Raw genomic sequence first — 15,077 nt, forward strand, 5'->3', positions numbered from 1 at the left:
CGGCTCGGGGTGATATGATAGAGGTGTATAAAATAATGAGTGGAGTAAAAAGGGTAGATGTGAATTGCTTGTTCATTCTTTCCAAAAATACTAGGATTAGGGGGACATGCGATGAAGTTTACTAAGTATCAGATTGAAAATAAACTAGAGAAAATATTTCTTCACACAACGTGTAATTAAAACTGGAATTTGTTGCCAGAGAAGGTGGTGAAATCAGTTAGCTTAGCGGGCTTTAAAAAAAGGCTTTATAAAACTCAATAAAACTTATGAACTAAAAAAAAAAAAAAGGCTTGGATAATTTCCTAAAAGAGAAGTCCATAGGCCATTATTGAGATGGTTTGGGGAAATTCACTGCTTATTCCTAGGATAAGCAGCATAAAATCTGTTTTACTCCTTGGGATCTAGCTAGGTACTTGGGACCTGGGTTGGCCACTGTTGGAAACAGGATTCTGGGCTTGATGGACCTTTGGTCTGTCCCAATATGGCAGCTCTTATGTTCTTATGTCAGCCAAGTATAGGACAATCAAGCCTTGTGACATCATTGATGAGGTTGGCTCTTAGGCATTGGTGGAATGAGGCATTATGACATCACAATCTCAGCTCTGGAATGTTGCTACTATTTGGTTTTCTGCCAGGTACTTGAGACCTGGGTTGGCCACTGTTGGAAACAGGATTCTGGGCTTGATGGACCTTTGGTCTGTCCCAATATGGCAGCTCTTATGTTCTTATGTCAGCCAAGTATAGGACAATCAAGCCTTGTGACATCATTGATGAGGTTGGCTCTTAGGCATTGGTGGAATGAGGCATTATGACATCACAATCTCAGCTCTGGAATGTTGCTACTATTTGGTTTTCTGCCAGGTACTTGAGACCTGGGTTGGCCACTGTTGGAAACAGGATTCTGGGCTTGATGGACCTTTGGTCTGTCCCAATATGGCAGCTCTTATGTTCTTATGTCAGCCAAGTATAGGACAATCAAGCCTTGTGACATCATTGATGAGGTTGGCTCTTAGGCATTGGTGGATTGAGGCATTATGACATCACAATCTCAGCTCTGGAATGTTGCTACTATTTGGTTTTCTGCCAGGTACTTGAGACCTGGGTTGGCCACTGTTGGAAACAGGATTCTGGGCTTGATGGACCTTCGGTCTGTCCCAATATGGCAGCTCTTATGTTCTTATGTCAGCCAAGTATAGGACAATCAAGCCTTGTGACATCACTGATGAGTTTGGCTCTTAGGCATTGGTGGAATGAGGCTTTATGACATCACAATCTCAGCTCTGGAATGCTGCTACTCTTTGGGTTTCTGCCAAGTACTTGGGACTTGGGTTGGCCACTGTTGGAAAGATTCTGGGCTTGATGGACCTTCGATCTGTTCCAGTACAGCAATTCTTATGTTCTTCCATGAAGGCCCAAAGGTTTCTAAATCCTCTCAATGTGTCTTTCCTCACAGACACAAGATGTTCTGGTTTGCTCAGGCCAAAAGCCCACCAAGCCCAGCCTTTGGGCAGCAATCGTGCCCAATCTTTTGCCCAACATACATGGAACAAAGTTTCCAGAGAGGCTTCTCTAGAAACTGATATGAATTTTAAACATCAAATAAAAACATATGGGGGGAGGGGGGTGTTCCAAAAATTTAGAGCCACTGGGAACTATCTGCAGAATTCAGAGTATTTTTAGCTGATCTGCTCTTAGACCTGCTTCTACTTAATTTGCTTTATAGTTTCTTACTTCTTTATTGCTCTTTTGCTTTTAGTTTAGAATAGGGGGGAGGTTCTGGTCTCAAAGTCAAATCCTTTGCGGGGCCACATTTTGGATTTGTCGGCACTTGGAGGGCCTCAGAAAAAATAGTTAATGTCTTATTAAAGAAATGACAATTTTGCTTGAGGTAAAACTCTATAGTTTACAAATCTTTCCTTTTGGCTAAGTCTTAATTAAGTCTTAATAATAATATTGTAATTTATAGCTAAAGAGACATATGATCAAGAAACTGTTTTATTTTACTTTTGTGATTTTGATAAACATACCGAGGGCCTCAAATTAGTACCTGGTGGGCCGCATGTGGCCCCTGGGCCACAAGTTTGAGACCACTGCTGTACAGCATCTGGAGCTCTTGATGCAAAGATGTTAAAATAAAAATGGATGACATCGTTAGGAAAAGGGTTCACCAGCACTTACCAAATGGTACATCCATTCTCCGCTGTCCGTTAACTTAACCCATTTATCTCCTGAGGAGTCCATCTCTTGGCACTGGTCATTCTGAATCTGTCAAGTATTCAAAAAAACCCGGCAGATGGTACGTCAGCACAGAATTCAACAGTATGAGCCAAATGCGTTCAAATAGATGTTGTTAATTCCTAGGTATCCTTATCTCATTATCTTTGACAGGTAGATACAAGATATAGGTATTTTTAATGTACACTCTCCGCCTCCATATTCGTGGGTTTATGATTCCCAAATTAACATAACATTTGTACCGCATTACCCTTCAGATCTACGCGGTTTAACAAAAGTAAAATCTTGCTACAACACAAAATGAAATACCTTTTCAAAAATGTCCTAAATAAATAACCCCCTCTTTTACTAATACATAGTGCGGGTTCTAGCACCGGCAGTGGCGGTAACTGCTCCGATGCTATTCTATCAGCAGCAGCTTGCGAGGGGGTAAATAAAGATATATCCCGGCATGAGGGGGCAGCTTTAAGATGAGCACACTGCACCATCAACATTTCCTAACGCCGTAAAGCCAGCTTAGCTGTCGTCCAAACTCAGAGCTGCCTTTTCAGCCAGTAAGTAGCAGATTGTAGGTACAAGGAAAAAGTCCGATACTTGCCAATGACAAGTTGCATTCCGTTACAGGAAACCTAACACACACACACATACCCAGGGTACCATCCTTCTGGGTCTATCCTATCCAATCCTGTATCCACCTGGGCGGACTGGACTGAAACAGTTAATGAGCTTTCATATGGGACAAAAACTGGTGCCACTGGACCCGGCCTCTTCTCTACTGCGGCCTGCCTCCAAGGTAAAAGGATGTACGTCAGAGAGGCACGCCACAGTAGAGAAAAGAGGCAGGGTCCAAAGGCAAAGCAGCGTTTGGGAATCACCACCGCTGCAGGCATTCGGAAAACCCTAAAGAAAGGAGGTTGAAGACCGAAGGGAGAGATGCCAGGCTGCGGCCACTAGGGGGGAGTGGAGTGCAAGTAAAAAAAAGGTGCCGGTAAGCATAGAACATACAAAGACCTAACTGGGTTTGGAATTAACATCTGCCTGGACTTAGTCAATTCCGGAAACAAATCTGAACTTGGCTGCAATCAAATGATAAACACACGTTTCATCTCCACAATTAAATTACACTGGTAGATAACGCTAACTTTTGTCCATTCAAAACTATCCTACTGGAAACTTAAGACTTTGGTTCATAGAATACTTACAAAGAACTCAAAAAAGATGTTGTTATCGATATATTGATACTCAAAGGAGACCGAGCCTGATTTCTTCAAGTGGACAGTGTAGATCAGAGAAACCGTGCAATCGTCTCTGTTGGATTCAATGTAGTTTCCCCGAGGAATCCATGAAGAGCTGTGGAAGAACAGGTGTTTTCAGGCTTTCCCTCTTAAAATCATGCTCAAGAAACAGAAAATGCAAACCTTAGACCCCCACAGAGGGCCACAAAGCTCAGTGTTAAAGTACCTGCCAAGAGCTACCCTACGAAATGGGCATCCGGAAGCTAGAAGTTTCCAAGTTTATTAAGTATTTGATTAATCGCTTATTCCACATTCTAAGCGATGTACAAAATATTAAAATATTAAATTACAATAATTAAAGGGAAACAGACAATGTAAATATGACTCACAAGACAAACGAATGACACAAGAGGAAGAGAATAGGAAAAGAAATACAAGTTTAAAAGATAGTAAAGGAAACATATAAGGGAAAAACAACAATAGGTAAGGGGAGAATAATAAGAAAGAGAGAATTTAAAGCCCAGGGCTCAGTAGAGAACCCTAATCAAATCCAGCATTCTAGTTTTATTGGCTGTCAAATGCATCTTTAAAAAGAAGGATTTAATCTCCGCAGATTCTGCCGAGAGTTGAGGGGAAAGAAAGGGATGACCTGACCCTAAGCAAACTAATCATCCACCTAGGACAGCACAATTTAGGGAGAAGGAAGGCAAGTGTTAGACATCTCAGGCCAGAGGACTGAATGAGCAGGGAGCGTCTATAATTGTCACAACGTACAGTGCTGTGGACGTGTTTCAGCGCTATAGAAGTGATAAATAGTAGTAATACTTGGCAGTGGCATAGGGAGGGTGAGCGGCAACCCTCTCCCGCCCAATTCCCCGCGCCTTTTTAAGTTCGGCGCAAGCAGCCGCCAACTTGCTTCCCGCGGCGGCTTCTGCACACTCTCCGACGTCACTTCCTAAGCAAGGGTCACAGACGTGACATCAGAGAGAGCGCCAAAGCCAACGAAGGGCAGCAATTGGCGGCTGCTCGTTCCAAAGTTAAAAAGGTAGGGAGGAAGGGAACAGGTGTGCGCATGGCAGGGGGAAGAGTGGGAAGGGGGGCAGAGGAGGAGGGATGCCGGCGCCCCGAGCAAGACCGTGCCTGGGGCAGACACCTCCCTCCCCTTATTACCCCACTGATACTTGGAGGGAAGTAGGGAAAGGGTGATGAAGGACACTTGGGGGAAGGGATGCCATCTTCTTTGTGGGGGGGGGGGGTGCATAGAAAACTATAGGACACAGAGGGAAGACACCAAGGGCTAGATTCACTAAGCAAACCGATGGTGTACCGATCGGTTTGCGAGCCCTTTGCGACCCAATTCGCTAACCTGTGTCCCGATCATCCTCCGATCTACGCAGGCAAAGCAGGAAGGACGCGATTCACTACGCTTTCCAATTGGCTGGCCGATCCAAAAGCAAGCGACTGGTGAGGACCAGTCTCTTGTGCTAAAACCCTGCTCACTGCCCCGACTCTGCTGCCCTTCCCCGCAGCGCAGGTACGTGGTTTTAACTCACAGGCTTAAAGTGGGTTACAACCACGGGCTTGCAAAAAAAAAAAAAAAGCTAAAACGAATACCAAACGCATGCGCAGACCATCTACAGGGAAAGCAGATAGTCTGCACATGCATCAGGATCGCACACTAGCAATGCGTGTCGGCAGATGGGGGCATTCCTCCGATTGCCCCCTTATCGGACCTGCCCGGATCGCACACGGATTGGTCACGATCGGGCACGTTAGTGAATCTAGCCCAAAGAGACTCGCTATCTGCTCACACCTAACACCTGGGCTGCATCCAAGGCTTGTTCGCGTCATCATTCATTGCGCAGGGACACGTTACCAGTTTTCCAAGGAGACTCATGGCTCTGTCCCTCTTCTACCTCCTAAGGACCACGTGAATCATCCAATCTGTCCTTTCTTACGCATTGCATCTTCCCTCCGTGGTCCGCGCCTACACTCGGACTAGCAAATGTGCCGGTAACCAGACCGCCTTCCAGGCCGTCATGGGTGGTTTGCCTTCCATAAATTATATATAGGCTGAAGCTGACCACTTCCCAATACAGAGAGGCTATGATGTGCCCAGAGATGGAAGAAAAGGGAAGAGGAGGAGAACTGTTTGCAGCCACTTTTCTTGTTTTCACGGGGAACCATTTTCTTGCAAAGCCTAAATAGTCAAAGTTCAACACTAGCTGCTTATTTTTAACGGCGCTAATTGAGTTAAGCGCCACTGAAAATGAGAGGTTAGCCCCAACAAAGGGTGTAGTGTGAGTGAGTGGCGCTCCCTCTCCTTCCCAAACAGTTATGGAACAATCGCGCGCCAGACACCAGTGTGCTGACAATCGAGCGCTGACAATTCGTTGCAAGACACCAGCGTGCCTCAGGAAAACTTAGTTTTAAAGAGCTCCGAAGTGGGGCGTGAGTGGAGAACCTCCCCACTTTACTGCATAGTGTTCACGCTGCCATTGGGGGTGTGTGGGGGGTGCAACCCCCCACATTATAGAGAAAATGGAATTTTTCCCGAAAAAATCAGAAAAAGTTCAGTTTTCTGTATAATGGAGGACTCCAACCCCCCAACCCCCCCCCCAACAGCAGCACAAACACTATGCAGTAAAGTGGGGGGGTTCCCCACTCACACCCCACTTTCGAGCTCTTTAAAACTAAGTTTTCCCGCGGCGCGCTGGTGTCTTGCGCTGAATTGTCTGGCCTCCATTGTTGGCGCGCGACTATGAACCTCCCAAACTCCATTCATCTTTAATTTTCCCAGGGCGAGCAGCATTACGCACTTGCTGCCGCGTTGTGTCGGCTCTCCCTCCGACGTCACTTCCTAGGTGCGGGACCCGGAAGTGACATCGGAGAGAGCCAACGCCAACGCAGGCAGCAAGTGCGTACTGCTGCTCACCCTGGGAAAATTAAACAGGAACGAGGGAAGGGGCGCACACGCAGGGCAGGGGAGGGCGGAGAGGAGGTCGGGTGCTGGCACCCCCACCAAAGACGATGCGTGAGGCGGACTGCCCCCCCCCCTTGAGCCCCAAACAGCTGAGCTAACCAGTCAGGAGCCATTTCTGGCCAGTTCAATTGCTCTGAATAGTAACCCCTAGAATTACTAATACAGAGTTCCCCCGCAAATTCGCAGTTCGTGAATCACGGACTCGCTCACTCACTGTCTGTTCCAACCACCTCTTCCTGTAGGAATCACAGGGCTTTAGAATAATCTTTCTGTCCCACTACGAAATCTGGGCTCCTTCCAACTATTCTGTAAGCACCTGAAATGCAATGCTCTCCTCCCCCTTTACTCAACCCCAACCCCCTTTATTCTATTTCCTTCCTCTAATTAAGCTCTTGTAAACCTTGCCGATCTCTATAATTTATGGAGAGGATGCAGTATATAAACTTAAGGTTTAGTTTAGTTAGTTTAATTTAAAGTCGGGCTACACCAATCAGGAGCTGCGTGTCAAAGCAGCTCCTGATTGGTGTAGCCAGACTTTACTACAGGAAGAGGCGGTCGGAGCAGACCGCAAGTGATTTCCTTCACCCGCCAGCGCTCCAGCTGCCTTCTCCTGCCTCCCCTGCCTTTTGACAGGCGAAAAACTGCATTTTCAAAATTCGCGGGGGTTCCTCGAACAGGAATTTCAGGGGAGTACTGTATTGATTCTGATGTGAATATTTTTGGCTGCCTCTCTTTCTTAACCATCCAAAATAACTAATCTCTAATGCTGCAAGACCAATAGATCAATTCATGAGCAACCTACATGAAGCGTCAAATTGCCCCCTGCACCATCAAAATAACGATAAAAAGGAGAAATTATATTAGTGAAAGGCGTGTCCTCAGGGTGGGACAACCAGTATAAGGGATCTGTGAAAAGCCCCCATTTCAGCGCTTGTAAGAATGGCTCAAACCGCGAGATCACTACCTCGCTTGAAGCCGCACACCATCATGGGGCACACCTGTGTGCAATAAATGAAAGCTTGACGTGCACAATAAATATTTTTAATTCTTAACGGTCTCTCTTGGCATCCTTCTACTGAAGAGCCTGCGAGGGCAGGATTCCCTTGTGGCCCTTTCCTGGTCAATGCTTCCTCCTAACCCTCCCCGACCCAGAATTCTTACTTGTTACAGGTATTCCCTCTGCTCTCAGCGGAGCCAACTCCTGTGTCCATGAAGGTCGCCACATTGGAGAATCCAGTCGGCAGCTCATCCCATTCATCGAATTTGATCCCGCTTCCTAAGGAATAGCTGCCGGCAGCACACTTGCTACACACCTGGTTCTTCATTTCCAGATATTCACCGGAGAGGCACGTAAAAGCTGAAAGGACAACACATTCAAGTTACCATCACAAGGACATCATGCTAGTTCACACTCTAGTAACATTGTTTTAACAAGTAGCCAACAGGTGCTTTCCTATACATCAGAAGGACATCACCTGGGGCTCCTACTCAAATCTCAACAGGAGGTGACGTATTCAAGGAACTAGCTTTTGGAAGATACTATAAACCTGAGTTCTGTGAAGAGTTTTTCTTCCTCCCCTAGAGGGGTCCACAGCAAGGAATAGGTAGAACTACATGAGGTGGGTTTACCCTACTCTGGGGTCAATGTGAGCCTTTGCTTCTTGCTCTAGGAGCCTAAGGAACCAGAGAAAGCACAGGGGTAGTCAATCTGATCCACAGCTGTCCCTAGAAGGAGGGAGGCCAGTTGATTAGGGGTTGCCAGCCTGGTCCACAGCTGTCCTCTGGGACAAAGAGTAATGGGGAGAAGAGGAGGTTTAGATCACTGAGAATATGGTCCTCACAAGAGAGGAACAGAGTCAAGCTGATGCTGACCTACAGGTCCTTATCAAGGAAAGATTGAATGCTGGGAACAGTGGAGCAGCCTAGCAATACATTACCCATGGGTATTACTTATGTCCTGAAACTGAGGAATCCTGAGGAGCTGAGTGAATAGATTGCAAAGCCGAAATCTCAGATCCAGATTCAAATGCTTTACCTCAGCCTAATGGGGCTCTAAAGCAGAATTACAAAGAAAAACCAACAATTCATGCCGACCTCCTTTAATTCTGATCTTTTCTACGTTGAACTCCCTCCTCAAAGTGTCCCCTCCTTCGACCCCTCCTTCTCTCTCTCCCCAGACGAAGGCTGAATTCTTTCATGACAAGGTTCACAAGAACGCCCTTGAATTTGATGCAGTCACATCCTTCTCCCCTTTCCACCATCCATTCTCCAGGACTTCCATCTCCCACTATCCCTTCTTCCTTCACCCAAATGACTCAGGAGAAACCCTCACCTCCTCCCTCTCCTGATCCACTTCCCCTTGCCTGGTCCCACCCTCTTGACCCTCTATCAACTCCCGCTGACTTTTCTTCCTTCTCTGAAATCACAGAGGAAGAAATTGCACAACTTCTGTCTATTACATGCCCTTCTGACCCTATTCCCACCGCTCTTCTTCACCCCCATCTCACATAGTATATGTCGTATCCTCAACCTATCCATTTCTACTGCAACTGTTTCTGATGCCTTCAAACAAGCAGCAGTTAATCCACTTCTGAAAAAACACCTCGCTAGACCCTAACTGCCCTTCCAACTATCGCCCTGTCTCCCTTCTTCCATTCCTATCCAAGATACTCGAGTGTGCTGTTCTCTGTCGCTGTCTGGACTTCCTTTCAACTCGACAGATTCTCGATCCTGTACAACCTGGTTTTCGCCCTCAACACTCCATAGAGACTGCCCTCACTAAGGTCTGCAGTGACTTGCTCATGGCCAGATCTAAGGGCCTTTACTAGATCCTCATCCTTCTTGACCTGTCTGCTGCCTTTTATACTGTTAATCACAGCTTACTCCTTGACACGCAGTCCTCACTTGGATTCCGTGAATCTGTCCTCTCCTGGTGTGCCTTCTACTTCTCCCATCACACCTTTAGTGTATTTGCTAGTGGGTCCACCTCTGCTGCTATCTCTCTAGTAGTTGATGTACCCCAGGGCTCAGGACCTCTTCTCTATTTACACCTCTTCCCTCAGTGCCCTGATCTTCTTCCATGGCTTCCAGTATCACCTATATTCTGATGATTCCCAGATCTACCCCGCTACACCCAAGATTTCACCTAAAATCCAAGAAAAAGTCTTAGCCTCTCTGGCTGATATTGCTGCCTGGATGTCCCGCCACTGCCACATGAAACAAAACATGTCCAAGACTGAACTGCTCCTCTTTCTTCCTAAACCCTCTGCTTCTCTCCCTCCATTCTCTGCAAATAATACTGTTATCGTTCCTGCTCTTAACCGTGGAATCATCTTCGGCCCCCCACCTTACATTTTCTAGCCACACCCAATAGGCTGCTAAAGCCTGTCGCTTCTACCTCTAGAAGCAATGTCACAGCGAAGGAGGCGAACACCAATGGATGATAGTTGAATCAATTTATTGGGTTAATACAAAATGACTTGACACAATTCGTGTTTCGGCACAAGGCCTGATAAAATATGAAAAATGATAATAATAGCAATGAGAACAATGACAATATGAAACATGATACGAGGCAGTCACAATGGAAAACAAAAGCATATAAAGCACAAGAGAATGAGAGTCTGTTATAGGGGAAACACCCTCCGGGGATTCAAGACAAAGTTAGACAAGTTTCTGCTGAACAAGGAAGTATGCTGATAGAGCTAGTCTCAGGCACTGGTCTTTGACCAGAGGGCTGCCGCATGAGCGGACCGCTGGGCGCGAGGGACCACTGGTCTGACCCAGCAGCAGCAATTCTTATGAGAGCTTGAAATCAGCAAACTAATAAAAATGCAACAGTAATACTAAATTGGTAGAAAATGAGAATGTGTGTATATACATTTCCCCCTCAATATCTGCCGTGGTTAGGGGCAGAGCCAGCCTGCGAATAACTTTTAGGGCTGACTCTGACCCACCCCCGCCTCCCGGACCTCTAGACAGCTTACCCGGTGGACTAGCGGCGAAGCAGGAGCGATCTTCCTACGCTCCTGCCTTGTGCAAAGCCGTCCGCAAATATGGCTGCTGTGAGTTCCCGCTGTAGTGTCGTGAGACCACGGGAGCGCACAGCAATCATTTTTGTGGATGGCACTGCACGGGGCAGTGCCATCCACTTGCCATCCCCGCTTCAATGATCGCCTCAGAAAACTGGGAAGAGAAGACTGAGAGGGGATCTGATAGAGACTTTTAAAATACTAAAAGGAATCGATAAAATGGAGCAAGCTCACTCACCAGCAGGGGGAAAGGATGGTGAGCAAGTATCAACGTTATTCCCATTGTCAAATGTGACTCGGACAAGAGGACATGGACTGAAGCTGAGAAGGGACACGGCCAGGACAAATGTCAGAAAGTTCTGCTTCGCACAGCGAGTGGTGAACGCCTGGAACGCTCTTCCAGAAGAGGTGGTGGAGGAAACCACCATTCTAGGATTTAAGGAAAAATTGGACGCACATCTTCTTTCAGGACACATTGAGGGATACGAGTGATCATGGTATTCGCCAGGGTACGCCTGGCCGAGCCCCCACGTGTGCAGATCACCGGACTGGATGGACCCCAGGTCTGATCCAGTGCAGGCTTTTCTTATGTTCTTATGTTCACCGTTAGAACTGTATAGAAGTGCGGGAGGCAGAGGTGGTTCCAGGTTTTAAAAAACTCACGAATAGCTGAAGTCGCAAGTCTTAAAAGCCGTGAGGGTGAAGTGTATATAAAAAAGTTTGTAATATAAAAAATATATATATACACATACCTGGAAATATCCATAAACATAAAAAATTCTCATACTGTAATTATGGCAAATCATAACCAGTTAACTGCAAATTATGCATGTTTAATCTGTAACCAGTTCTGATGTCTTTGGGAACAACGAAGTCATCCAGAACACACACTAGGAGACTAATATGGCTATTGACAAATCCAAGTCCCGTGACCACAAAGCACTTTTTTGTCTAAACTTGCTGGCCGCAGCTGGAGAGGACAAGAAGCCTGGCAGTGGCTGTCTGAGTAAAGCACTTTGTTTCCCACCAGAGCCTTTAACCCTCTCCGTCACCAAGTAATTCAGAAAGGAAGCTAGGCAGAGGCCCAAATGCCCCCGTCCACAGGAATGGCTAGAGCTAAAGCCCCAGCACTGCTCCTTCTGACCCTGGGCAAGTCACTTAATCCCCCTGTGCCCCAGGGACAGATAGGGACAAATGCTTGAGTACCTGAATAATTTGTAATACGCATAGAATTGTAGGATATGCGGAATATAAGTAAATACTTGTAAGGGCGAGAAGTGTCTGGGTCTCAGAATGGTCCAGGGCCCCCCGCTGAATATTTCATGCTTCTCAGTCCTCTCCACACCTTGCACATCCATCATGACATCCCTTCCTCTCCTATGGAACAGGCTCTCTAGAAGGTATTGACAGAGGTCGTCTCCCAAAAATAACTCGGAGGCAGATGTGAGGTGCTGCCAGTCTTTTACGGAACTTAAATTTATTTATTTATTTAAAATGTTTCTATACCGCTTAAGAACTAAACAGTTCATACAAGTTAATGCAAAAGGATGCTATTCCGAATATAAATATGATAACCTGTGACTGTACAGAATTAAACAACCACTTTAAAGCTCTGGACTCCTCTTTCTGTGTCTGCGAGATCCCTTCTGTCTTCTCAGTGGCATAAGAAGGGGGGGATTAACATGTTCTTGGACTTGCTCTTGACGTCGAGCTAAATCATCACTCAAATCCTGCCCTTCATTAACCTTTCATGGAGGTAAATAATGTATTTTATGAATAGGAGGAATAGCCTGAAGAGGCGCAGACAAAATTTCAGTGAAATAATCCAGTGGAGAAAGAAGGCAATTCAAATATCCTGGAGACTTCACTCACAATTGGGGTAGAAGGAGCGAGCCTCCTTATTCCCTTTGTATTTGAGCGAGACTTCAATCCCTTTCGTAACGCTCAGAAACTCTTCTGTGGTCAAAATTTTAGACAGACCCTGATGTTGCAAAAGTGAGACAGGATAGGAGAAAAGAATTTCTTGCATTAAAAGTTGGGGGGCTCTTTCTGATTAACCTATCCATGCAAATGTGTGGTGCGGTAGCTAGGGAAGAAATCAAAATTTTTTTGCCACATCAGCTGAGATCCTTTTAGGATCTCACCAGGAATGGAATGACAGTCAAATAATAGCCTTTGCCTGATTCTCTTCATCTATTTCTCCTCTTTTGAAACGTGGTCTAAGGAAGACGGTTTCGCTCTTAGTTAACTTGATTTCTTGGCAATGTATTTCTGAAGCAAGTGTTGTTACTTGTATTATAATTTTGCAGGGGCGCAGTCTGCCCTGGGCGCCGTGTTGGTGGGGGTGCCGGCACTCATCCTTCTCTCCGCCCCACTACCGCACACACAGGCCCCTTTCCTTCCCCTGTGCCTCTCTAACGTTCCCGGCGTGAGCCTGCTGGTCGCGCCAGTGTCGGATCTTCCTCTGATGTCACTTCCTGGACATGCGCCTAGAGAGTGGCATCGGAGGAAGAGCCGACGCTGGCGAGAGCAGCAGGCTGGGGCTCCTGCTCACGCCGGGAATGTTAGAGGTATGAAGGAAGGGAAGGAGCAGGTGCGGCAGGAGGAGTCGATGAAGGAGCAGGTGGGGGTGGAAGAGGAGCACCTCTCAGTCTCGCTACGCCACTGTATATACCAGGGGTGTCCAACCTGCAGCCCCGGTCGAGGGCGATGCAGTGTTTTCCTCTGCTGCTCCCGGGTGTTTACCGTCTTGCCAGCTCCCTCCTCTGTCTTGCTACAGCGTTTGTGCTGCCCCAGAAACATTTTTATCGGCCAATGAGGCCCAGAGAAGCCAAAAGTTTGGACACTCACTCGTTGGGGTAACAGTTTCTGAGCAACCTGTCCCCTTCCAAATCCTACAAGGAATAACCTAGACTACTGCACCTTCTATGTAGTCCAGCTCCAGAGTGGAGCTTCTTTCTCCTGGTTCTCTTAAAATGAGAGCTAAGCTCCTACTCTAATCCATGAATTGACAGAGGGATGGGAAAACCCTCTGACCTGATGCATTCACTCAAAACAAACCATTAGGGCCCATTTTCTACAAACGGTGCTTTAACTTAGCATTTTCATGTCCCTTCCTTATTCCGTTTGTCTTTTTTGGATTTGATTGTAAGCTCTGCCCGGCAGAGATTGTCTCTCACGGGTTTAATGGATAACGCCTATGTCTAGGGTTGTCAGATTTTCCAGTTGGGAAATCCAGACCCCCTAGATCCGCCCAGTTCCGTCCATCCCCGCACTGTAATGCCTTAATCCCACCTCCCACTCCAGCCCTAGCCCTCCCCCACTATCGGGCAGAGAGGAAGTCCACACGTGCCACGGGTTTGGAAAAGCCGTTGGGATCCCCCGACATGTCCTCAAAAGGAGCGTCTAGTAACCCTACCTATGTCCATTGGTTAACAGTCCACTGCATCAGCCACAAGGCTACTCCTCTGACCCTTTTCTGACAGCCCGATTTTCCTTTCCAGTTTCACTTTCAGAGAGGGAGGGGGGCAGCAGCAACCCAGGGCTGTGGAATCGGAGTCGGAAGCAGCTTTTGGGCTGTGGAGTCAGAGTCGGTGAAATGTGCCGACTCCGACTCCAAAGAAGAGTTCAATTGTATGTGATAAAAATATTATACAGCTTAAATTTCTTATTTCACAGATAATAAATTTGATTAACCCATTTGTTTCAGGATAAATTTAACTTCCCAAAATTGGGATTTGAATGTTTTTAGAGGAGGGACACTTTTTTAAGCCATCTGCTTTGAAAATGAGCACCAAACTGATTTTATAGGTATTTATTTCTTGTCCTTTGGAAGAAATTCAGCAGAAAGCATCGAGCTGCAAATCATACACTATCTATATGAAGATGAACTCACTGCATTCTTTGCCTTTTACAGGGTCGGGCATTCCGCTGCAGGCCTGTTCGGAGTTTGGAATGGCCACCCTCCACCGGGAGCCCGAGCTGTCGCATTCTGTGTATTCAAAGTGATAATCAGCCTGAAAAACAGAGGCAAAACCTTCAGTGCCTGCTACTTCAAAACACTTAGTCAGTCATTAGCACTCCCCGGGTACAAATGAAGGAGCTCACTCACTAGAGAGATGGCTTCTACGAGACCCACTGCTGAAAACTCAACATTGAGATGGCACAAAGAAAAAGACAGTGCCTGCTCCAAAGAGCTTACAATCTAAACAGACAAGACAGACAAACAAGATGTCATGGATACAGTTAAGGGGAAGGGTTAATCTGCTGGCTGGGTTGAACAGGACAATCAAGCCATTGTGACATCACTGATGAGGTTGGCTCTTATTGGTGGAATGAGGCATTATGACATCACAATCTCAGCTCTGCTTCCCAAAGACTACTACTACTACTATGAATGATTTCTATAGCGCTACCAGATACACGCAGCGCTGTACAGAGTCACAAAAAAGAAGAAGACAGTCCCTACTCAAAGAGCTTACAAACTAAACAGACATTTGGCAGTTGAAGTACGAAGTACTAATATAATAATATAACAATTTATATACTGCAGGACCATGAAGTTCTCTGCGGTTTACAATGATTAAAATGCTA

General features: G+C 46.4%; 1 protein-coding gene across 2 annotated transcripts in view; it reads right to left on the reverse strand.

The window, feature by feature from the left end:
- The window catches only part of ELAPOR2 (endosome-lysosome associated apoptosis and autophagy regulator family member 2), a 114,328-nt gene that overhangs the window by 58,450 nt on the left and 40,801 nt on the right, over window positions 1–15,077 (reverse strand). For both annotated transcript variants that reach the window (XM_033959371.1, XM_033959370.1), the window contains exons 2-5: window positions 14,380–14,500; window positions 7,615–7,810; window positions 3,438–3,585; window positions 2,179–2,265 (exon numbers count right to left, since the gene is read on the reverse strand). In XM_033959371.1, the coding sequence (XP_033815262.1) occupies window positions 2,179–2,265; window positions 3,438–3,585; window positions 7,615–7,810; window positions 14,380–14,500 (552 nt within the window). The remainder of the gene's footprint in view (window positions 1–2,178; window positions 2,266–3,437; window positions 3,586–7,614; window positions 7,811–14,379; window positions 14,501–15,077) is intronic.

The sequence above is a fragment of the Geotrypetes seraphini genome, chromosome 9, assembly GCF_902459505.1.
Source record: "Geotrypetes seraphini chromosome 9, aGeoSer1.1, whole genome shotgun sequence".
Lineage (NCBI taxonomy): Eukaryota > Metazoa > Chordata > Amphibia > Gymnophiona > Dermophiidae > Geotrypetes > Geotrypetes seraphini.